The sequence below is a fragment of the Triturus cristatus genome, chromosome 2_2 (genome assembly GCF_964204655.1).
Source record: "Triturus cristatus chromosome 2_2, aTriCri1.1, whole genome shotgun sequence".
NCBI classification, from domain to species: Eukaryota; Metazoa; Chordata; class Amphibia; order Caudata; family Salamandridae; genus Triturus; species Triturus cristatus.
Window position 1 is genome coordinate 537,990,702 of NC_140582.1, and position 26,479 is coordinate 538,017,180.

The 26,479-nt window shown below is 42.9% G+C and overlaps 1 protein-coding gene across 7 annotated transcripts in view; it reads left to right on the top strand.

Annotated features, from left to right (window-relative positions):
- ARFIP1 (ARF interacting protein 1) overlaps positions 1-26,479 on the top strand; it is a 441,450-nt gene that overhangs the window by 260,469 nt on the left and 154,502 nt on the right. For 5 of the 7 annotated variants that reach the window (XM_085641674.1, XM_085641675.1, XM_085641676.1 and 2 more), the window contains 2 exons: positions 1,217-1,312; positions 19,911-20,023. In XM_085641674.1, coding sequence (XP_085497800.1) covers positions 1,217-1,312; positions 19,911-20,023 — 209 coding nt within the window. The remainder of the gene's footprint in view (positions 1-1,216; positions 1,313-19,910; positions 20,024-26,479) is intronic. The other 2 variants (XM_085641679.1, XM_085641680.1) reach the window with 1 other exon arrangement.

A 26,479-nucleotide genomic window follows, 5' to 3' on the forward strand; every position in this document is an offset into this window, starting at 1 on the left:
AGGCCTTTTCCCTTTTCTGTTCGTGGTACTTATACCACTATTTTAGTATATGGTTTGAGCGAGCGGCCACCAGGGCCTATCCATATAAAGTGCAACTTCTGTGTATTCTACTGTAATCTTGTTTGACGATTTGTGCTCCTGTGCTCATAAAGAGACTAGGGGTTACTTTGAGAAATAAATACATATATATTTTGAATATATATCTGTGTGGTGTCCTTTCATTGGTATAAAAGGGGGTTGCATTTGGTAAAACAGCTGGCTTAACACGCTTCACGAGTTTAGCCTCAAAGACTGCTTAGCCTACGCTACCACTAGGGCAGCTAGTCCGAAAAGGTTGACTTACAACCACACCATAAGGGTTGCTTGGCATGGTACAAGGTGATCACTTTAACTAGTGAGCATCATATACCAGGCCAACTTCTCACAACTGCGCATTGTCCTCGAGGCTCCAGCGCCTTGTAGCAAACTGTTTAGAACAGTATAGACCAATCAGAGTAGGTAAACGATGTTCTATCTTTGAAGTAATAAAATGGAGAGAATGAGGCACAACATTTACCATTTTTTCACATTCATAAAGTGTTAAGAGGACTGAAAATTTTTCAATTAAATTAGGACAGTGTTGACATTTCATTACTTTAGGCAATAACCCACAAGTTACAACATTCAACTCAATTATATAATAATGACCGGTACCTAATTGTCAAAATATTACCCTGACATCAAGAATGAAAACGAGAAACAGACAACATAGGTTATGTTCCATCTGTAAAAAACATAACAATAAAATGTAACATGGGTAGCAATAAAACAATACACAGTGTGTACCATGACACCTGGTGGCAGGTGGGAACAATGATAATTTGTGGTAAAAACTAACAAGCATTGGCATAGCCAATAGGTCTCGCCTTTGGGACCTTATAAGTGTTTAGTTATGCAGCACAATATCCTTGGTGCAACGACATCAACTGTTGCATGGCTAAACACTTATAAGGTCCCAAAGGCGAGACCTATTGGCTATGCCAATGCTTGTTTTATTTTTAACAATTGTTTTTTTTCTCTCAATGGACGCCTAACGTGGCAACAGGAACGCTGAAGTGATGGATTTTGTGGTTATCTGATCAGAAGGATTGGCTGAGTTGTTTCTTTGCAACCAAGAAATTCAATTTAATGCAGAAACATGTGTTTGGTTATAAAACTGACTGTGTACCCTTTTCAGGTCCCTCCTCACTGCCCACCTCGCCTGTCGTATCTCCCAGCAGTGCAGCAGCTAGCAGACTGGCAGGACAAGGACATGATTGTATTGATCCCCAAGGTATTTCCAGTCCCGACTGGATAACGCCCCAGTACCTGCTGATGCTGCACTAAACTCTGCAAAGTCTCTCCCTTTCCGGTTTGTGGGTATTCTTAATTAACAGGCTGCTTATCGCGTATTCCTCTCTGCTTGTTGCACACCTCTGATACAATCTAAAGTAATCACTTTAATAATCTGAATGCTCCCTTTCCTCTCTTATTTAACTCTTCCTAATCTCTGTGTTCGCACGCACAATAAAGGCGTATAATTTACTCCACAGTTAATCCAAGAAAGCCTGTCTGTCGCCTATGCTTGCTTTTGAAACCAGAAGCCTAGTAAAAAGTAAATTCTGTGTTTATGGGTCTAGAAGTTAGTGGTTTGACACTCAAAAAATACCTGGACTGAGAACATTTGGTAACACGGTGTTACAATACCAGCTACTTGTAACCAGTGCCAGACATTACTAGATTTTCATGCATCTTTTCTTACACGCTTGTTAACTTGTGGATGCGTGAAAAGAGGAAGTGCTAATTCGCAATCGGAAGCACTGGAGTGAAGTTAATAAGCTATTTGAAATCCATGGCATGTTGCGAGGACTTTTCACTTTATTAGTTTCCCCCTACCAGACAGCGTATGGTTATGCCAGTTTACAGTGGGTTTAGAGCTTGCCCATTGCATACCATTGGTAGTCTTTGTTGTCAATCTAGTTTGTTTGCTTCTCTTTTTTGTGTGCCCCCCCGCTACTCCCCAACTTTTTTGGATCTTTCTGATTTTGATTGTCCAACTTGCTCATTGTTCACTTTCAGGGATTTTTTTTTCTTTTTAATTAAACCCTCCAAGAGTGCATGTGTTTTTCAAGTCTCACACTCGTATGCTTCTCGTCCCGTTGCGACTAACTAGTATGCTTCTCACCCAGTGTTGTTCTCTCCCTCGTCCACTGTGTTGCTCTCTCCCTCTTGTGCTTCTCTCCGTTCTCCTTGTTGCTCTCTCCCTTGTGTGCTGTTTCCCCATCCTTATTTTTGTTTTATTTCTCGTCCACACTCCACCTCAACTGAGCCTCTGTTGCCCCTCACATTTTTTTAAATAATTTATTTGAGAGGGGCCAAGCAGCAAATTGCTGTCAGCCCCAGCCTTAAAGCAGAACTTTAGTGCTACTTAAGTTTCATTTTTCTTTTGCTTACTAATCTTTCGCGGATTGTTGATATTAAAAAATGGCACCAGCACCATTTTGTAGGCATACAAACGCGTCCTAACGCATATGTGTTCATTTTGTGTTCATAAACGTTCCTGCAAAATTTGACGGCTGCCAGTCTCACCCAAGTCAACCAGCCTGTTCTCATCTTTTTATATTTTTAAGTCTTTTTGACCATGTTTCCCAGCATCTTTAGCCAGTGCTGCACAATATTGCAAAAATGCGTTGGCAAAGCCAGTATGTCCCACAGGCCAGACCTGGTGGATTTTTCAATTCTTGTTTCACTTGGCACCAGTCATCACAATTTAAATTAAAATATATAGTGCTGTTGTATTGTGCTTTGTCTCTTGGTCTACTGCGTCTTTTTCTTCCCCCTAAAAAGCTAAAAACACATAAGATTTCTTCGCCCTTTTGCATTTGCATGGGGTTTTAGGGATAAGAAACGTGTAGACAATCCCTAGCTATTATAGCACTGTGAACTGTTTCTATGTCTACTTTCTCTCTTTGTACTGGGCAAGCTCTTCCTTTTGGTGAATGGGGAAGGGGAATTCATGGTGTTGATATTGCTGTGGTAAAAATGGACATCTGTGATCCATTCTTATTAAATGGTTATTTATTGCTGACCATTTGTCTGCCACCCTGCTTGGAAATTATTCAGGGTGTTTTATTATTTTGTAGCTCGGGGGCCGCCATCATAGTTTAGGTGATTATTGTTGTGTATGAAATATAGAATATAAACTTTGCTCTAGCAAAAAAACACCTACAAATGGCAGGTGTCCATTTCTACCACACACTCTTAATTATTCTCATTGTAATTCGACCATAGTCCTTACTAACATTGAGTTATTTAATGTATACTGGTCCGCTTTGCTTTGCTTCCGCTAATGTTTCTAAATTATGCAAAATGGAGTTCTCTTGATGTATATTCAACAATGCATGTTTATCGCCTTTTAATGGACAATAATGGCTGCCAACATAACTGAAATCGGATTTTTAAAAACGTTGTTTTGTTTTTTAATGATATGTTAATTAATTTCACTAAGTAGCAATGTAAGTTTTTTTCACGAAATCCAGGATGTTTTTCTTATTGTTTTCCTATTTTTTTTAAATTTTAGGATCTAAAAACAGGATATCAATACAGTGCAGTCGCATTTTCCTAGGAGTCTTGGCAAATATTTAAAATGTTGTTTTTGAGGATAAACAAATGATCTCTCAGTTTATAGACTTAAAATATTTTGACGCTTTTTACACTTTTATGTAACAACAATCATAAATGTATTTTGTGTTTGACCGCCTATTTGGAAATACTGATTGGGACATCAGGCAAGCGATATTTGATTTCCCTAGCAGTGGATCTTTGATAAGTCAGTTACTTGAAATATTCCCTATCACTGGGTTAAGAATCCCACAGTGGTTTACAGTTTTGCTGGTTATCAGTAACTTGCTGTGAGTTCCCGTTTAGAAGGGCTTTCACTTTGTTGAAAAATATCCAAACTTCAGCCAGTAAGGTGAGTGCTCTGAACTCCACTCCCCAAGAAGGCTACCATAGCACATATTTCTACTCGATGTCCTGTGTGAAGGGAGTCCCCTGTAATCTCTGCTGTATAATCTAATAAGTGGGTATTTGTCCTTTTTTATTTTTGCTTTCTTTTTTCTTCTCCAGCTCTCTTTGTTCGCCTCCGCAACTAGAGAGCATTATTTCTGGGAAGTTTGGACCAAGGAGAGCTACCGCACTTTATGATCAGGTCAACCAAAAAGTGCCTCTTCTGGCCTTGTGCCATCTGTAACCAAAAGAAATTGTTTGCCGAATATGCTGCTGATTCTCTGCCACGTCCCTGAGGGACATGGAGATCCTTTTCCTTTATCACCTCAGCAAAGCTCCCTCTCCTCATGCTCCTGTTGTCTGGAGATGTATCAAGGAGCACTGCTCCTCCAGCATAGAAAAGTTCTGATATGTACTTTAAAAAAAATCCAAAGTGTATCTTAAAACGGCTTCTTCTGACGACTTTCATATACCCTTCTCATTAAGCTTTCAAAAAGGCTGTGAGTTATCAATATCCCCCAGGAAGCCAAAATCCCCCAAAGCAAATGCTTTTGCTTGTGTTTGGAGCCAAGCAAGTTGCCATCCCTGTCTTCTACAGACACCTCTCTTCCAACTTAATTCTCTTCATTGATAGTCACTTCTCCTTACACGTCAGTGACCATCCCTTTGTCATGGCACCTTCATACTTGGCTGTTTCCAATACCATCTTCTCGTCGATGAGGTTCTCTTTAATGACAGAACCAAAGAGGTTACAGTCTACCAAGACTCAGATAACCACTGCAGTGGCCAGTGGAGTTTCGGCGGCCTTCCTTTGTACCATATTTATGAAAGAAGTGTGTCAGCAGAGCTGTTGAGAAAACTGAAGCTGAATCTATGGAGGAGGCTGAAGTTGAGAGGCTGTATGGTCCAGTTCTAGCGGAGGCCAACTGAATGTTACTTAATGTCAATGATGGTGATTCTCCTGGACATGATACCAAGGACCAAGCTGTGGCTGACTGCACATGTATCTGTACTTTGACAGCCCTTCGGGCTGGTGGTACTTTTACCTACATTAATACAGACAGTGCTACTCAGAAGTGCCTATGATTTATGGCGTGTCCATCTTTTGAAGGACGTGTGCAATAAAGTACTGGACTTCTTTCTACATGAGGTTCTCTTCTGCTCCTGTACAAACACAACCCCCACTGCCACAGAAGCCATCTCCTCTGCCGCTAGGCGCATACCCACGCTAGACAAAGACTGACACTTCAGCAGACGTTAAGGTAGCAGAAGTGGTTAATGAGCTTTAAAAAAAAAAAACTAAGTGCAGGTGCCCATAGTTTTTTTTCTTGGGGTCTAACCATTGGTGTTGCAAAGTGCTTGGGCTGCCAATTACCGAGGCAGCCTAGTCTAAATTCTACCTCATGACTTTTTCTTCCACCTCGATACAGATAGTATTTCTTTATCACACTGTCTTTTTCTCATCTCTCCTGTATGCCTTTGGCACCGTTTTTATATTCCCTTCTTCCTCTTTTCTCTCCCCTTCTCTGGGTCATAGTCGGCTGATGAAATAAATGTTGCTATTCGCATAACTTCCTGTAGGTTTAAACCAGTGACTAATTCCTTGCCAGGATTGGGGTGAAAGGCATGTGTTAATCAGTAAACATCTTGGTAAATCAGGTGTGGTGTCATTCTCTTCAGTCCAGCTTCCACTGTCCTCATTTCCTTCAGTTTAAAATTGTAATGACAGCTGCATTGGTTAGAATATAATATACAGGGGCATGTGCATGCACCATTAACTGAACCTGTCACCCCAGATTCTTTTACTGAATTCTTGGGCAAATGCATCCGTAAAGCTGCTTGTGGCCCCGCAGGTGACACCGTGTCACTTGATGACTCCAAGGTCATGGTCCTGGTCGCAAGGAAGGTCCCAGCACCGCTCCAGGAGTCCCATATCTTCTTCATCCCACTCGAAATTGTCGGTGCATTCAGGTAAGAGGCACAAAAAACACAAGACGTTGCAGCGGGCTTTGACTTCTCCCCATCCATCAGCTGACACACCAGAGGAGTCTTGGCGTTCAACGCCTCGTTCTACAGAACCTACGCCAGGGTCTGCTCCGCGCCTCCCCAATTTTTTGGAAGCCGTTGCGACCCCCGCCCAACTTAGAGAATTTTATCCAGCCATGCGCCTCATTTTTAGCGGCCTGACCCTACCGGAGGGGGCTCCATCGGGTTCTGCGCCAGCGGCTCCAGAGCCGAGGCACCCCTATGGGTCCGGACTAGTGCTGGTCATTCCATTGTGACATTCATCGGCCCAGTGCTGATGCTGCCGACACCACTGGTACCCCCTGGCAGCGCTTGCCTCAATGTGAATCCTGATGACCCAGGGCCGGTACCGCATCGACCAACGCCAATTCAGATGCCAAGTCCGGTGCCAACGGGACCACCAGGTCCTAGGTCGTTTCCAGAGCCCTATTCTGAAGGGCTAGGAAAAAGATAAGATTGGGAGGGGTCGCTAGACCCTTTGGAAGACCAGCCTGATGAGGAAATGGACTGGTATGAGGAATTGGGTGAGGTCAGTGGACTGGATACTTCTCCAGATGCTGGCATTCTTTCTCCCACTACCATAGCTACGGAGGAAGAAGCGGAAGCATCTTATGCTGTGGTGGTGCGAAGGGCGGCTGAGGAACTTGGCCTTCAGCTTCCTTCGGTGACAGTCAAGGCTAATATCTTCATCGAGGTGCTTCAGCCAGGAGTTTCCTCCTCAGAAACAATGCTTCCCTTTAATGAGGCCCTCTCTTACATCCTACTGGGAACCTGGTCAAGCCCAGCACAGGGGCTCTTGTGAATAGGACAGTTGTCCGCCGCCAATGGCCTTTTCCAGACGGCCACAGTTTCCTCATGCCCCAGAGAACTTGGTAGTCCAGGCCTCCACGTTCCAGGGCTCGTTCCCTCTTCTCAGCTGATAGGGAATCCAAGAGGCTGGATAGCTGGGACAAGAAAATATTTTCTGCTGCCAGTCCTGCATTGTGGTCGGTACACACCTGAAGCTTATTGGGCCGTTATTTCCACACACTGTGTGAAACAGTTGTGCAAGTGCTGCCACAGGTCCCGGACGAGGCCCGGGCAGTCCTTTTCGAAGAAGTGTGAGGTGGAAGAGATGCAGCAAAGTTAGCCATTCGATGTGTTTTAGACATGACCGACTTGCTGGGCAGAGCGATTTTATCGACGGTGGCTGTCAGATGCCAAGCCTGGCTGAGAACATCTGGCTTTTCGGGGGATGTCCCGGCTTCGCTTATGGACATTCCCTTTGATGGCAACTGTCTCTTTGGAGACAAGTAGTAGTTAGAAACAATGGGAGACCCAATCTACCCTTGAGGGCTTGGGTAAAAGTAAATGACGGGTAAAAGTGCCTTCAAGGGATTTTTTTACTGTACTAAGTTATATTGCTTTAATGTACTCTTTGGTGCAAGGATTTTTCATTCACTTGCCAATTTATTTCTTTTCAGAACCTTTTGCAACATAAAAACATACATATATCATTTGCAGTTCTTTATAAACAATAAGAACCCATGACCAGATCACAACAAAGAATATGCAAAAATATATACAGAAAACACGGGTGTATATACAAAAAAATTGTTTTATATTGCAAAAGGTTCTGAAAAGAAATAAATTGGCAAGTGAATGAAAAATCTTTGGAGACAAGGCAGACACAGTGCTGGAACGCTTTACGGACTTTAAGGACTCACGTTCCGCGCCGATTCTACCAGGGACTGCATTCTATCAAACCCTAATTATAAGAGGGATCATATACATCGATTATCCTATCAAGAAGCTACACATAACCTATGCCAAGAGGACAAAGAATAGCTTCAAAATCGCGCACACCCTATTCCAAGGTTGGCCAATACATATAACTATAGTCCCTACAAGCAGATCGGGCAACGAACAAGGAGTTTTAACTAACCAGAACACTGCATTTTTTGAAAAAAGCATTAATTGGATTAAGTAGTTCAGTGCTTTGGAAGAATAATCTTAGGACCTTGCAGATCACTGTCAAGATACTTCCATACAGTTACAGTGAAAACCACTGATTAATTACATCGATGGTAGCCTGCCTAAAACTTTAAAAGGTACAGACCTTTTATTGTGCCAAATTTTTGGGTGCTTTTTTATACATGAAATGAGAGTCATGAATTGGGTCTTGAGAAAGATGGAAATATAATCAAGCCATCGAAACGCGTCGACGCTTACCTTGCTACACTAATCTGCTCACCGGGGCGACAGTCAACGAGTACTAAACACAAAAGTACCAGGTTCTACGTCCCACATAGGGTTTTGACAGATGTGTTACACACTCGATGACATATTGTGTTTGTCTTTTCTAGTGACTCATGTGTTTGGCTTTTTTTTTTTAATTGTTTGTTTTAAATTGATTGTGATGAACTTAAGTTGCTCATTTTTATTGTGATTTATCATTGATTTGTGTCTATTTACTGTCTGCACTAAACAAACCTTGTGTTTTTAATGTATTTTGTAGAATTAATAAATTTATCAATCAAACCAGATTTCTATTAGTTTATAACTGTGTTTTTTTGTGTTCCTGTTGGCACGCAATACAATCCTCCTTAGTTTGAGATGAATGAATGATACTACTGGGTGTGTACTAGGATATGCATGGTAAGATTATTCATTATATTAGATCTTATTGTAAGCTCATTATTCGGTCCAAAGGATACCCCTTTTGATTCACCTCACGGGCTACGGCCATGTCTTTGGGCCTCTCAGTGGCTGTATGTCCCCAGTCTGCCTTTCGTGGTTACGCCACGCCAGCCATACCTCAGCAACCAAGCCACGCAAGTGCAGCAACCCCTGTGCGGGCGCGGCTCATTCCGACCACTTGGTTCGGGTGGCCAGAGGTGGTCCACCACCACCCCTCGGCCCCGGCAGCTTCATCCTTCAAAATTTCCTAGCCACACCCTTTAAGACCATGGGCGGCCAATTAGCCATCATCTCCACCACTGGCAGGCCATCACATCGGACAGGTGGGTCCTCCAGATAGTCCAAGGGCTATTTCCTCCCCTTCGTAACCATCCCTCCCTTCATGCCTCCATCCCACAACTGGCTGACAGAGGATCGTGTAACTTTTCTCTGGGAGGAAGTCATGACTCTTCTGGCCAGAGGAGCCATAAAGAAGGGTTCTGGCGCCAGAAGCAGGCTGTGGTTGCTATTCTTGCTACTTTCTGGTCCTGAAAAAGGGCAAAGGGCTTCGTCCTATCCTAGACCTTGTAGTCCTCAACTACTTACTCAGAAAGGACAAATTCAAGATGGCTCACACTAGCTCAGGTTCTGTCTGCCCTGGACCCGAGAGACTGGATGGTAGCATTGTATTTGCCTATTTCCACATTCCCGACCTGCCTGCCCATTGCCGCTACCTGCGGTTTACGGTAGGCCATCACCATTTCCAGTTCATCTGGCTCCCTTTTGGCTTTACCAGCGCCCCTCTGGTGTTCACCAAGGTCATGGTGGTTGCAACTCATCTGCACAGATCGGGGCGTCATTCTTCCCCAATCTCGACGACTAACTGTTGAAGGCGGGCTTCCCCCAGGATGTCATTTCCCACCTCTAGACTATGGTGAACCTCCTGCTTTCACTGAGGTTCACGATCAACGTGCTGAAGTCACACCTGCCTCCCTCTCAGACGCTCCCTTTCATTGAAGCAGTTCTGCACACAGTTCAGTTTTGGGCCTATCCTCTGGAGCAGTGAGTCCAGGAAATTCAGGCTATGATAACTATGTTTCAGCCTCTATCCTGGATTTCAGTGAGAATGACTGAGACTGCTAGGCCTCATGGCCTCCTACATCCTGCTTGTGACACATGCCAGATAGCATATGTGGACTCTGCAGTGGGACCTGTAGTTCCAATGGGTGCAGCATCAGGGGAATCTCTTCAATATGGTCAAGATCTATGAGGGAAATGCAAAGGACCTGCAGTGGTGACTGACGAATCGCGACTGGGTCAGAGGGAGACCCCTTTCCCTTCCCCAACCAGATCTCACAGTAATGACCAATGCATCACTCCAGGGATGGGGTGGCCATCTTGGAGAGGTGGAGATCAGAGTACTCTGGTCTCTGGCAGAATCTGGACTCCACTTCAACATGCTAGAGCTCTGTGCATTTTGACTCGCATTGGAAGTCTTTCTACCCTCCACCAAAGGAAGGCTTGTGCAGGTGTTAAAAGACAACCTCACTGCCATTTGGTACTGTAACAAACAGGGCTGGTGGAGTCCTGGGCCCATTGTCATGAGGTCCTGCATCTCTGGGCATGGCTGGAACAGCAGGGCAAATCCCTGGTGGTTCAGCACCTGGCAGGTTCTCTGAATGCCAGGGTGGACGAACTCAGGCATCGGTGAGCCGCTCGCGAATGGCGTCTCCATCCGGAGGTGGGGAAAGGTCTCTTCATGGCAGTGGAGAGCGCCTTGGTTAGATCGGTTTGACTTCGACGAGAAAGCACAATGTCAGCAGTTTTGCACGCAGGAGTTTCCATGGCGGTTCTCACCTGGAGATACCTTTTGTCTTCAGTGAAGCTCAGGCCTCCTGTACTCCTTTCCGTCCATACCACTCCTGCCCAGAGTACTTAAGAAGATCAGGAACACCAAGCCCAAGTCATCCTTGTGGCTTCAGGTTGGGCACGGAGAGTTTGGTATTCCTGGCTCCTGTAAATGAGCATCGATCTTCCGATCACGCTGCCCCTTCGGGAGGATCTTTTGTCACAGATGCTGGGGAGGGTTCTCCACCCAAACCGGTCACCTCTACGCCTTCTAGTGTGGAGATTGAGTAGCAGCAGTTGACAGCTTTTTACTTTCCTCCTGAAGTTTGCAATGTTCTTCTGGCAGGCAGGTGTCCCTCCACTAAGACGGTATACGCATGCTGGTGGAAGAAATGTGTTATATATTGTACAGAGAAGTCTATCCACCCTCTTTCAGCTTCCCTTTCTGATGTTTTACTTTTTATTTTTACCCTCAACCAGCAGGGTTCTTCTGCTCTGGGCACCCTGAAAGGGTATTTGTCTGCTCTGTCTGCTTTCCTGAGGCTTCTAGACCAACCCTCCTTATTTAAGTCACCCATTGTAAATAGATTCTTAAAAGGTCTTGTACATATGCTTACACCTTTCCCCTTCATCATGCCTTAATTTGGTTATCAACTTCCTCATGTGTGCTCCTTTTGAGCCCCTGCACAATTTCCCTCTCCGGCTGCTCGCCATCAAAACAGCCTTTTAGTGACATTCACATCTGCCAGGAGGGGAAGTGAACTGCAGGCTCTATCGTTCAAGCCCCCCTTCCTTACGATATTCCCTGACAAATAGGTGCTTTGCACTAGAGCCTCTTTCCTTCCGAAAGTGGTGACACCTTTTCATGTGGGACAGTCCTTCCCCTTGCCCACTTACTACGCTCCTCCACATCCCTCTAAGAAAGAGGAGCGACTCCACCGTCTGGATCCAAAAAGATCGTTTTCGTTCTACCTTGACCGCACTAAAGATTTCCCTGTGGACGAACAACTCTCCATGCCATATGTTGGTGCAAAGAAAGATCGGGCGGAAACGGACCATCTCTCAATAGGTCATTCTCTGCATCAAGATCTGCTGTGCTTTAGCGAAGAAGCAGCCTCCTGAATGCTTAGGAACTTATTCCACCAGAGGTAAAGCTGCGACCACAGCACTAGCACATGGGATCCCAGTACTGGATATCTGCCAGGCAGCGACATGGGCGTCTCTGCACACATTCACCAAACACTACTGCCTGGACAGACACAACCACAGTGACAGTCACTTCGCCCGTTCGGACATCCTAGCTTAGAATTTGTCCGCAGCCCTCCAGCGGGGATATTATTACTTGGGTATCTATTCAAAGGTAAGGAATCTGCGGCTAGATGTCTCTATCAGATGGACATATTACTTAACTTCGGTAACACCTTATCTGGTAGAGACATGATCTAGTTGCAGATTCCTTACTGATCCATCCATTCTCCCTGCACGTAGGACAAGTTTCCAGTGTCAAGGTTGTTCACTTTAAGGGCCCTAGTTTTTTCAAACACATCAATGTTCGTTCTCTTCATGGCTCCGCGTTTCTGGTGTGGAAAGTCGTGAAAAGTAACTAAAGTCAGTGCACTGAGGTGGTGCATATGTAATTGATGTGGATATCACTTCCCGTGTGGATGATGCCGACCCGACGCCACCTATCGGCGCACAGGTGTATTGCTTGTAGAAATATCTTCTGGATCCAGTCTGACACCTGGGAAATTCAAAGGTAAGGAATCTGCGGCTAGATCATGTTTCTACTAGATAATGTGTTACCGAAGGTAAGTAACTTGCCCTTTAACACCAAGAACTTCAGAATTGGGTAAGTATTTTTCGAATTATAAGTTTCTACAGGTGCGTAAAACTGTAACACAATTGTGTTTTTACATGGTAATGCTCTCTTATAGAGAAATAAACAAACAGGTACTTGCAAGCGTATTTCGGGGTCTTCTTTAGGCCCTAAGGTGCTATGGGGGCCAAGGTCCAAAGTAATATCTGCGGTTTGAGTTTACCTGCCTTGGCCTGTCCAGGTGCAGAGGTGCTGGACAGGTTGATAGTCATGCGGGCTACACAGTAGGCAAGGGGGGGGGGGGCACCTAGAAACAGGCTGCAGAAAGGGACTTGGGGACAAGTCCAGTTGCTCCCAATGGGGTGGGGGCTTAGTTTATGAGGGTCCTGGGAGCACAGGCAGTTGTTGTGCATCTGGGCCAGTGAGCTTGGGTGCAGACGGGTTAGGTTAGCTAGGCCAATACCTCAAATGCACTCACAGTTCTTGGTTAGACAGTCTGCAATGCTGACATCCTCGTTGGCTGGTCGGTCGTTTCGGTGTTGGAGTCCGGATTGTACTACAGACAAGCTTTGATTGCTCCAAGGGGTCCAGTACCCTGGGTATTGGTGCAGGTTTGCTCTGGTTGGTCCTGCCATCTACACACATGGTGGGGAGACTGATCTGAACTCCTGGAGCATGGTGACCTTCTCCTGGGCGGCTGCGGCGTCGGTGGACCCGGTGGTCAGCAGAATGGTGAACCGGACATTGCGGTCGGTGCCTGCAGGTTTCTGCACTTCAAGGGAATGGCTGATGACTTGGCAAAGTGCTGGAGGCCCTCCGAGGCTTTAGGAGGATGTACAGCTGCAGAGAAAGTCGGATTCTCTTGATTGGCAAGACAGAAGCAGGCAGGCAGGGTTTGGCACCAAAGTCCAACAGTGGTCCACAGTTCTCTTTTGTCCTGGGAATCTGAGTTCCTGGTGTCAGGTGGCCTCCTAAATACTAAATTTAGGGGTGTTAAGAGAAGTGAAGGGTAGTAGCCAATTGGCTACGAACCCTTGGGGTCACTACACCCCCTATATGACCACTTCCTGTGAGGAGTCGGCATAACCTTGTCCCAGAGTTCCTAATTCCACCAAAAACAAGATGGTTGAATCTTTGTTTTGTGGGGAACATCAGGCAGCCCACCTTGGAGGTGTGAATGGCCTGGTAGGGCACCACGCCTCCTTGCATAACTAATTTCCTGCCTGTCCTGGTGCCAAATGGGCCTTGGCGCAGGAGGTGGTATCTCCCAGTTCTGAGGGAAGCCAGGGTCGCATATCAAAGGTGGCAGAGACTTTGAAGCTTCTGGCCTTGGTATGCATATTTCACTAGCCATCCTGCTGAAGGAGGTGTTAACAAGGTAGTCTTTATGAGTTTCATAGTGGGTCCCTTAGGGTGGCACAATACATGCTGCATCCCTTAGGGACCCTCTTTAGTACCCATGCCCTAGGTATCGGGGTACCATTTACTAGGCACTTACAGGAGTACTAAATGTCTTGTCAAATAGGGAACAATTCCACACTTATCTTGTTTTAGGGAAAGAGCACTGGCACTGGGGACCTGGTTAGCAGGAACTTAGTGCAGTTCTGTCAAAATTGCATCAAATACTAGGCAAAAAGTGGGGGCAACCATGTACAAAAGGGGCACTTTCCTAAAGTATGTGTTAATATTTTGTGACTGAAATCTGGTGACAAAACTTTAATATTTTGCCGACTACAAACATGTAGTGGTAACCCATTTGCAAACTGGGTGGGGCCCCTTCCCCTATGTGAATGTTGACAAAAACATCTTTAAAGAGTAGGTAGTGGTCCCTTGTTAATTTTGTCTATTTATGTTTTTCAGCACTTTCTGTTATACTTTATGGGAAACGGGTTGCATTTAAAACAAACAAATTGCTTCATTTAAAACCAGTCACAGTCTGCTGACCTCACAAGGCTACCATCCTTGTGATGGCTGTGATTCCTAGTGGGTCACAATTTGCAACCTACCTCATTAATATTTATGAGGCAGGTCACATTGCACCTCACTATGAATTGGTAATTTACGAACCGACCTATTAGTACATAGGTCTTTTTTACAAGTTACCACACTGGTCGCAAAAATACCTGTTGAAAATTGTGACCTGTATTTTGCAACCAGAGCCACGTACTTCTGACCCCTAGCCCTTTAAGGTGACAGACCATCTGTTTATGTGACACCCAAGGAAGAGTAACCCTCAATTCCAAGCAAGGGAAACACATGAACAATCATGTTTTGTAAGACGAAAGCCAATTGCACCTTTAGAAGCAGAGTGAAGGCACTTTCTTGAGAGGCATGGCACCAGCTGCAGCATTTTACGCTTGGTTGCCTCTAATGAACATCTCTATATCAGCTGCATAGAAGAGCCAGTACACATTCACGGATCAGGAAGGTGGTGGTTATGGAATTGTGTGTGTGGCATGTGCTCCATTGCAAACTTGTTTTCATGCCTTTCTCTCACCGTCTATAGATTCATAATTCTGACTCAAGCATATCTGTCAGTGAGACATTTGGAGCAGGAGAAGCAAGTGCTCAGAGAGCTCCTCTTCCCCTGATAGGCCAACATTGCTAACATTTTTTTAAAAATGTGTGTGAAAAGCATGTACCTGGCAAACCTCTGACTAGGGAGGAGGAAGGGCTGCATGTGAATCTAAGAAAGCTTCCTACGCTGGAGCACTATATTTACCAGTAATTAGCTTCTTTATTTTCCTTTAGCAAGAATCAGGTCATCAACCTAAAAGTTGACTTCTTAGTCTGTAATAAGGCTAAGAAACATGTTTTATTTCTAGCACTATTGCATGCGAATGTTATAGGTTAATGAGAATAATAATATTAAAGTGAAACATAGCTAGTCAAGTCTTTGCAGGCTGTAACCTCTGTTCAAATGAGTTTTTGACAAGTTTTTAAGTCACACACAATGAGTGTATCGGAGGTTTTCCACCTGTCTTCAAAGAGGGGTACAACTACCCTGCACTCTGAGCCCAGGGAAGTTAATCTGATGGATGTTCTATGCCAGTAATACCCTTTTAGCATATTCTTGAGTGTTTACAATTCTTACATCTTTAGCATTGTAAGTATTTTTTTCTTTTCCTTTGCCATATGACAGCTTCATGAGTATCCTTTATCTGTCCTTGCTCGTGAAGTCACTGTTGACTGGACCATAAATCTTGAGTTTTTCTAGTAGTAACTTAACTTTTAAAGTGATAAACTGCACTTCTTGTCCTGAGAAATATATTTGGCTATATAAGATGAACACAATATGGAAATGTAAAGAGATTGAAATTAAATACATTCATTTCATATTAGTGGTATCCCTGCAACTTGTTTCCTTTCGGTTGAGAATGAAGGCCTGTTTCTCAGAAACAAGCTCTTCATTATATGTTCTTTTGTGTACAAACTATATTATGAGTTTTTTGTGTGAAAAGTTTTGTGACCAAGCATTTTTTATTCATTTTGATGCCACAAAATATTCTGCACGGGAGAACAAAAAAAAGAAAATGCATTCTGCTCTACAAACATGGTAGCGCCTGAATTGAAATGAATTGCACAATAAAGGACTGACTGACAGAAATGTTCTTGTAAACTGATGATGGGCAGCTCAAGAAGAGGAACCTGAAGCTGAGAAGCTTATGCCACCTGGTTCTACTTGAGTGCCTGTGGGCAAGTAGAATCTGCAGCTGTGGTGCAAGCAGCTGTCTGAGTTCACACAGTCGTCCTGCTAACTACTGGATGCACATTTACACATGGACGCAGGAGCAGGTGCCACTCAAACCACATGTGATCTATTTAAAGACCTTTTAAGACTCTAGTTGATCATATATCACAAAGGTTGAAGGAGCCAGCACCAGTGCTGAACCCCTTTTGTGTTGGAACGCCAAATATAGTATTAGTATTTTCAGCACTAGAACGCCCTGTAAAAATGGATGATACCCTGTGAGTATTGTTAAAGGGCATAGGAAGGTGTGCAGCTTCTCCTTGTGTTGACTGTATCTTTGGATCCAGAACCAGAGCTTCACTTGTCTTGTATTTAATAGTCATTATAGCATTTTGTATCTGATGAAAGGCTAGTGTTCTGTTGAAGATCTAGAACTAAGAGAGCGCTCAGGACTGGAAATGGTCTGTGAGACTTTTCAGTCTTTCCCTGGATTTACAATGTTTGCTTCCTAACACAGACCCAGATACCAGATGTTTAGGAGCTATAAGAGATGTAACATTCTAAGAAAACTATCCTTTCCCAATCTTACAGTGTGTTCAGAACATACTATGAAGGACTGGCCTGCCGTTGTACTTCTACAATGTTGCTTTCTTCATATTTGGTTTTTAGAGATTTAGAGATTTAGAGATTCTGGAACTGTGTGACGTGCAATTTAGAGGTAGTTATGCTCCAAGTTAAAAACGTAACAACCAGATCTCCATGTATGGGTCACACATCATTTATGAAACCTAAGCCTGCATATGGTTGTGGTTGTCCTTATTTTCTCAGCACCTAGCTATAAAGTCTTTAGTGATTCAGGGTTCTAGTGCACTTTCAAACCAAACTTTTTTACCCACTCTTCATCTCCGCAATCCAGGCACCTCAAAAGACAATGCTATGGACAATAAATTTTTTGTTTGGGTATCCAATGCTATGATCAACAAGTTGTGCTTCACACAGTTTAGTTTACATTTATGCACTGTGAAATCTCATGTTCATGCCTGTTGGGTTTTTGCAATGGAGAATCAGTGTTATTGTTTTCTGAGCTACTTCAGAATGACTAATCTTTAAACAGACAACTCCTTTTAAAGCAGTCTCCTGTTAGATCTCTTAAATTTCGGGGTACAGGGATTTGTTTTGTTCCATTCCTGAAAGAGGACATTCCTCTGTCTTATCTTGAACATCAGATCTCAAGCATGCTGCCTTGGCACCTGACTGACTGAAGCTGCGCTGAAATTCACTCCATGAAGTGAGGGTTGGTAGCACAGCAGGACTCATAGGTAATATACCAGCATCTCACAGATTGACTAAATAACATTACGTTTCTCCTCTAATTATAGGAATGTTTCTCCTTCACAATTTAACCATATGAAATTATTGTAAAACTGCAACAGCACTGGTTTCACCTCTAGTCTACAGTGCAGTGGTGATGAAGGGCAAAAAAGAAAGAAGCAACAAAAAGAAGCTACACAAATCCCTCATAAAATCCACCTTCTCCTAAACAAATGACTCAAATTTTCTTACAGTTCACACCTCAACAACTGCTAACAACTTAGTAGGAGGCCTCAATTCAGCCAGTAGGAATGTCCTTAATCTTGAGTAGAACGTTTGACTGCACTGTTCATGGGCTCCATTTAAACTATTTACTATTTCACACTGCCGCTTAAATCTCCTTGACTTTCAGTTTTGCTATTCAAATAACCCATCCCCTGTTATTTGTATATTACTCTCCCCTCTTTTAGACTGTTCTCATCTATCAACTGGTCATCTGGTTTCCTCCTTTTCTTGAAGTGGTTTGTTATTGCTACTTGTCTTTACATGTGAGTGTGCTGCTCAGTCGAGGTGTCCAAATCTGACATCGGAATCCAAGGACACCCACTCCGATGGATCTGTTTCTTTCTGACTAGAATGAGCCAGTCACTCTGCCTGGCACCATAAACCTTGGGTGCCCGCAAGGATCCTCACTGAGTTCGACCCTCTTCACTGCATACATGATCCCTCTAAACAGCATCATCCCCTCTCATGAAAGCAATGTTCTCTCGTACGCTGACACGCAACTCATTCTCTCCCTCTCGGACAAGACACCCAGTATCCAGAGTAAGTTCATTGCCTGCTTGAATGAAATTGACCATTGGATGAAAACCAGCTGTCTAAAGCTGAACACAGACAAGACTAAAATCTTGATCTTTGGGATGAACCATCACCGTGGGACTCCACCTGATGTCCAACAGAACTAGGACCGACCACCACCCATGCCAAGATCTCGAGATCATCACCAACAGCAAACTCGACATGACTGCCCAAGTCGATGCCATCAAAACCCCATGCTTCGACAACCTGGAACAACCACCAAACTCATGGTAAGGCTCAAAACGATACAGAATTCAACAGCCAAATTGATCCTCAATCTACCCAAATGGACCTACATCACCCGACACCTGAGTAACCGCCACTGACTCCCCGTCCAGAAAAGATACCAATTCAAACTACTGAAACATGCCTACAAAGCCCTCCACGATCAAGAACCATTATCATGCACCACCGACTGAATTTCCATCAACCATTCAGAAACGTCCCCTCCGCCTCCCTCACACAAGCACTGCACATCCATCATAGCCACAGCAGAGGCCACTCCTTCTCCCACCTTGCCAAGTCCTGGAATGCCCTCCCGCTCCACCTCCGAACATCACCCTCACTGATTGACTTCAGGAGGAGACTCAAGACCTGGCTTTTTGACTAAGCTCAGCAACTCAGTGCCTGGATAACCTCACAGGCGAATAGCTGCGCTATACAAGTACTGTTTAATTAACCTGAAGATGCTGATTAAGATTTTCAAATGGATCCCAATCAGCTCCCTGAAAACCGGCACACACTCACTGGTCACAAGCAGACTAGACTACAGAAACACCCTCTATGCCAGGATCGACAAAAAACTCACCAGAAGGCTGCAGACCATTCAGAACTCAGCAGAGTCACTTAAACCTCCCACGCCGCACTCAAATCACTTTAGACCCGAAGGAGTTCCACTGGCACCCTATTTACAAACGAGCACAATTCAAACTCCTCAGCCACGCTTTTAAGGCACTGCATAACACTGGCCCATTATACCTCAACAAGGTATCTTCTTTGACAAACCTTCCAGACATCTCTGCTCCTCCGGACTCCTACTTGCATAAATCCGCCACCATCGAATTTACGTTTTTCAAGAGCTCAGATCTCGAGAGCCAGGATTCCAGCCCCTAAGAATCAGTGCTTTAAAACCTTCACCCCACCTGTGGAGCTTTGTTTAAAAGTAGTAACAGCTAAAGTATTTTGGTCTTGTCATGGATTGACAACAGTTCTTAATTGTTGATTGGAAATGGTCTTAGTACTAAGAGTTACGCAGGCATCACAAAAGTATGGCATTAGCATACCCAGCTTACAAATATAAAAAAATGAGGTAACATTTCATTTTTATACTGCTAAGTAGAAAATGGTTTATAGTTTTTAAGGACAAACATTTAATTTTCATTTTCCTTTACATGTTCTGCCCATTAGATTATCTTTCATATAGATTTTAAAGCCAGTATCACTAAGAACATAAAATAGCATAGTCAGGGAACCAGATCTGCTAGAAGCTGATCTACTGGAGGGTCAGCCATTCTCTTACACGTTAGAATTTTCTCCTTTGCTAATTAAGCTATTTTTTTATCCATTTAATTACTATCTTTCTATGATGCATATTGTTTTCCTAGTCAAAAAAAGCTTCAGTTGGTTCATCTTTTACTTTCTTTTTAATTGTAAAGTGAATATCTTGTTTTACTTAAGATGGACTACGAGCATCACGAAGAAGTGGACCAGTTGTTTTGGCAGAGGATCCAAAGAACCCAGCAATGGAGAAACTGGAACTCGTAAGAAGATGGAGCTTGAACACATACAAGGTTGGCAAGTTTTCGCATTTCAAATCTTTGTTCTTCTTTCTCTGGTAGCTGAGGTATTGCATAATTTAGACGAGTCACAAACCATGTATAACAGTGGAGTATTCATGTTTCAAATTCGTAGATCACAGCTTATTTCTTTCCAAGTTACCTTGTTCAATGTTTCTCTTACTACCAAGCTTGTCAGCATTTATGATATTTTACCAGTGTTTGGTTTTGTCTTTGTCACATTCTTACTGATCGGTTGTTTCAACATTTACCAAATACATTATGACTGTCAAACAGCAAATATAACAACGATTATAGTGTGAATGTGTAAGTTACTGCAGTCAGTGTTGTTTCAGTTTATAAACTTTATGTTCTTGTCATCACCATTTTGGCTAAAATTATCATAGGAAAAAGGAACCCTCTAAAGTTTGGAGAAATTGACTTGCTGTCAGGTAATCCTTGTTATTAAATTGTGCTTCTTTCTATCCCTGTTGTAAGTGATCAGGTGAATGTGGTACTGACATAGACTGCCTTGAATACTCCACCACATTTGTCCTGACTTCTGTCTGTTCCTTCGAGAGGCCTAATGTAATCTCTGCAACATCCTGGGCACCTTAGCACTTCCACCACTGCTGGATCTGGTACATGTTGTCTATTGCCTATATTCCTTCATTGTAACATCAGCTGACATGAGTTTCACAAGTGGTTTACAAGACTGAATCATTATTGATGATAAAAACATGTTAGGGGCAATAATTCCCCACGCCCCAATAAAATGCATATAAATGTTATGTATTTGCTACTTGATACTGATTGGCTCTTTTGTGACAATTTAGGGCAAAGGGAATTTAGAAATCAAGTCAGGGTACCTTAGGTAGTACAGAGATTTGTACAGAAACTCAATAAGTCATAGAGAACAGTCTGAAAAAAGCACTAATGAGTTAGTATACCTTGTTTTGTTCTCTAATGTGCACTTTAAAGAAACATGTACTTGATGTTCCTTCACGGCAACCACCTTATTCAATTATTTGTGTGGGTTTTAAATATTTAAAATTGCACTAGCATGTCAGGTTAGGTGACCTCTGTGCACCAACAGACAATGTAAACCTACAGCACTACAAAAGACATTATCAGCTTAGCAAAAATAAAGTTATGTGAAGCAGAGCAAGCATCCAAGAAAGAATGCAGGCCAGTCATCTCATGATTCTAGAGTTAATATCAAATGTATCAAGATACCTGCTTTCGGAGGACATCAGGGCAGCAAAGGTCAACCTGAGATCAGGCCCACACTCTGCCTATTTTCCCCATCTTCGGATGCTTGTTTCCGGTCCAGGGAAGACATGGCTTGGCAGTTCGGGCTGGACTGTTCCCATGAGGCACAGGGTCATACTGATTTGCATATGGCTATGTCTGAACTGGGGTGGTGGAGTGAGCTAAAGAATGATGATGGATTAAACCCAGATCAGTTGACTGGGGGTGAGTGTTTGATTTGCTCAAACGCTTCGTCCATCATCCCCTTTGGTATCGTATTTTCCCCATCTTGCAGCCCCTAGATGCTGTACTATAGTCCTTGATTATCTTAATTGTGACAAGCCAGTCTGCTCTAAGGTTCCTAGGCTAGGGCATTCTGTGAGCTCATCAGCCTTATCCAGGCCATGAGTTAATTGGTGTACTGGCCTTTTGTATTTGTTGTAATCTAATAAATGCTCCCAACAGAAAGTAACACAACAACTGATACGCAGAACTCTGCCCATGCGTCCACCAGCACTACCTCAGTCAGATGTCTGGTTCAGGGACCAGCCGCATAAAGACATTCTACTGTTGTTGCATTCTCTTTTTTATATAAAACTTGATTAAATGTGCGCAAATAAATACTTGAGTTGCTCTAGGGGAATAACATTCAATGGTAGGTAATGTACTCTTACTGATCACCTCCCAAAATACAGGGTCCAGAAGGAAAAGAATAGCCACAGTTCTGCAGGATAGCTGTGCATTACTAATGACATTAAACCTATTGCTAATCTCAAGTTATTGTTATATTCTCGACATACAGTAAGCATTCCCATAACAGTAACTCTGCTTCTTTGCGTGGGTGCAGTAGTGATACAAGGATTAGAGAAAAGTAAAGAGATCCGGGTGGGATAAATAGAGACGGTGGAGAGGAGGAAGTGTACATCCCACTTCACTAATTTGAAGCTTATAATTAGATCAAATTAATCATCGGTCAGCAGTGAGCAGTGGTGAGTTAACTAGACCTTACCATGTAACAAATGCACAAGCAATTCTGACAATCTGGTATCTTCTTCAAGCGTACGAATATCTCCGGCTAGACAAGCCTCTTCGTCTTAGTAGACTGTATGCAATAACTAAGTCATTGTCCAGAAGCAAGTGCCATCAATCAACTTTATCACTAGATCAAGCTCTGCAGGCCCCTTTAGATAATCCATAACTCTGTGACTTGTTGACAAGAGCCTGGTCTTGGCAGGGGTGAGAAAGGGAAATGGATAAGAGATTGGGCTGGAGATCTCTGTGGCAGAAGCTGATTAATTGGCTATTTTGTGCGCACCAATAATGGCTACTTATATTCTACCATACCTTATATTTCCATGTCTTTCAACCTCAAGAATAGAGGACCATATTTCAAGGAATGCTGCCATTGTCTTGCCTTTTATAAATAATTTGTTCATACAAGGCCTTTTTCTACATTTCTGCCAGCCATTCATCGTGTGTGGGAATACTGGCAGTGCCTCAACATGCAATTTGTTGCAACTGCTAATGCTGTAGGTAGCCATTTTCTGGTATGGAAAGTTATGTCTAGGATGTTGTGTGTTGTGTAGTAAAGCTTATTTGTTGGATGGTACTGTGGGGATGTCTGTGTGCACTGTGATTGTATTCCATATTGAGGACAAGTAGGTTTTCAGCATTGTGCATGTCCATATATTATGTATTAGATCACAGGCCATTGGCTAGACCTGCATAATTCAGTTTTGTGTAATCAGATACTAGTTTCGTAATATTTCAAGGTGGTTTAGTTTCAACTAGGCTGCCCTCAATCCAGTGCCGTGATTGTCCTCCACCTGCTGCCTCTCCTCTGGCGCAGTGGTTCTTAACCTCTTAGCTTCTTTGGACACCCACTGCATCAATCCAGTGTGTATTAGTAAATTCAGCTTTTGGTACAAATCGTAGTACAATTCATATTTTAAAAAAAAAGGTGAAATTCACTAAAAAGTCCAAGGTTACATGAATGGTAGAGTTAGGAAATAGCATTAATCAACCGTACAAATTAACTGAAAAACAAAAAAGGTTGTAGGTACGTTATAGTTGGGAAATAGAATTTACCAAAAACCTTAGAAATTCACTGAAAAAAACAAAGGTTACACGGACGTTATAGTTAGGTTCAGTTTTTACACGCCCAAAACCATAGAAATTCACCCGTTATAGTTATCTAAAGTAACTATAATTTGTGCCCTAAGGTAACAGTAACTCGCGCCCTATACAAAAAAAAATCTATACAAATATTCTAAAGACCTACCTCAAGCTCTTCTGGAACTTGTCTGATGGCATACAGATCTGAAATCATGTTTCTTCGCTGTGCCTAATATATCTGAAAAACATCCTCTTAGCTTCCTTGTCAGAAATTGCCCCCTTACCCCATTTAAAGTTTCCTCTGCATTTCTCACTTCTGTGAAATCCACTTCTCTGTCCTGATTTTTATTGTGTTTTTCTGTAATGTGCAACCGGGTATAATAAATAGAAGTGGAAAAATATGTACATAACAATTGTCATTCATACCAATGCTAATTCTATCTGTAAAAAAAGTTAATTATGTTCACAGCAAAGTCATTTGAAATCTAAAGCCAATCTGAACCAACCATGGTGAGGATTGTTGATATCCAAGAATATCACCAGACTAGATGGGAGTAAAAAGAGTTAACCGAAAAATGACTGTCTAATTACCAACATAAATTAAAAGGTCTCACCTTTTCATAAATTTAGTTTGCTTTTGACTTGCTTAGCAAGCTTGCAAACATTCTTTCATTTGCCACAAACTTAGACCATATACTAATGCTAAATAGAACTATGAATAACCTTTTTCGGTCTAGGTAGACAAAAAAGGTAAACCTACATAAAGGTCTCATGCTACCTGTTATGTTGCGTGCCACCTGTTGTGTCCTTTAATGTAAAATACTGTTTAGTCAATCAACTGTGATGCAGGGTCCTCCATTCTCAGTTTTTAAGGCCTGCTTCTGCATTTTTTTGTTGGGAGACAACTTCATCAGAGTGCATTAAAAACACCTAGGGCCTGATTTAGATGAACGGTGATGGATATACCGTCCGCCGAAATATAAATCCCATTGGATATAATGGGATTTATATTTCGGCGGACGGGATATCAATCACTGTTGTGACAGAGTGACCCGTCCCTCCAAGTTTTAAATCAGGCCCTTAAATAACATAGGTGACATGACGTTTCTATGCTCCTGGGAGCAACATTTATTTATGACTAAAAACAGTAATACAATGAGTAGCTCTTAACCTTTTGTCTGCCAGAACATTTATAACAGGTTCATTAACTGATTTAGGTGATTTAACTGACACATTACAACTGTTTGTTCTGAATTCTAGATATTGTTAAATGAACTATATGCTTTTGATATTCAATTCTGCTTTTTGTGATTTTGTGGATGTGACACCTGTACACATTAAGGTGTGTTTTTTGCCTTAGTAGAAGTAGTTTGAGAGAGACAGGCAGTACCTAGGGGGAGGGGGGAGGGGGGTTGTGTTTTTTTTCAGGAATAAATGCCCAAAGAGTTCTCTGTATCTTTGATTGTTTTTTTATTGAGAGCATCAGGATTTAAAGGCTGATGTGAAAGAAAATGCATCTGACACGTGTTTTGCCCAAAGTGGCTGGCACGCCTAGGACTTTCTCATGGCAGAGAAACATTGTTAAGTGTCGTTTTCGTAATACACATCACACAAAGGAATCCAAAGACTAGGTCTCTGTGGGCGTTACTCGCAGAGACCTTTTCTTCGGATTCTGTCGTGTGATGGCATCAATTCAAAGTGGGCATTTATTCCTCAAAAAAACACAAAATAAAACCAGATACTGCCTGTCTCTCTCAAACTACCTCTGCAATTATCTGGTGGCATTAGGGGTTTTGCCACCTGACAGGCAGTCCTACCTGAACACTGAATAAAGGCTCCTGTCCGGGTCATATAAGCTCTTATGCCTTACCCCTGCTCTTTGCAAAACAATACCGTTTTTTCTGCCTTAGCTTAGTGTGAAAATGGTGAAAAACTTGCTATGAATTTTATAGGTTTTATCCATCAACATATCCTTTTCCAGTACTAACCATCGCAAGGATTATGCAATTCAGAGTCACTCTTGTATATAGATTTTTTTTTAAACTAGGGTACGCACAGAAATATTTTAAGATCTCAAAATAAATGTATGTGGAGAGCATAACCATATGCATGCTGGTGCACATGTAATGTTTTCAACCGCTACTTACCTTAATACATGAGAGAAATACTCAATACAGTTGTTAACTTTGTTTTCCTCCTTTCCAAAGGCTGAGGGTTTTTATAAATCCAACAGGGCGAAACGTGCGTCTACCACCCTTAAACAACATGGATTGTTTTTCTTTTCTGGATGATATATGAGAATGAGACCCAAGTGGATGATCCTGAACAGTATCAGACACTTCTGAATCTTGAACTGAACCTGTGTTATAAGGACTGCTGTGCTACTTAAAGGACTCCTCTTCGAACTGCAGATTTTCTCTTGTGTTGTCCTGCTGCTCTTTCACTCAGCTTTTCTGAAGGAAAGCTGGATTCTGCCTTCCCTCCAAATGATCTCCAAGGGCTTGTTGGCTTGTCTGCTGTTGCTTGAGACTTAGGGTCATCAAAAGTCTCTACCCCTGCGCCTGGCTCACTGGAAGTGGCCCAGATACTTGCACACGGACTTCAATGCGACTCCTATCTGCGTGTAGTAGAACCGGTGCATTTTCCCAGTTGCGCAAGAAAAATTGGCGCATTGTATCGAAACCAGCGCTTTACCTCCAGCAATTGACGCATTGGACAACGTATCACTGCCGCTTGGTGATATCGATGCATCCCCCTCGATTGCGCAGTAAAAACCGGCGCATCGCTCAATGCCTTCAAATCCGGCACCCTTCTTCGGAACTGACTCATCAGCTTTACTGCGTTGAGAAGACCGACACGTCTTGTTGTTTGCAACCAGGAAAGGTACTTTGTTCACCGGGACCTGCGTGGGTCTTGTAGTCGGCTGCCCGGCCCTCCATTGCAGTTGACCCAAACTTTGACTTTGCCCCGGTCCAGCATGACCTAAAGTAACCTTTTAGTGCTACGTGTTTCACTGCATTTATTCTATTAAAAGTTTATATCTCAACTTCTGTATAATGGATTTTTGTCGGTTTAGTCTTCTTTTATTTATAATATAATAATCTA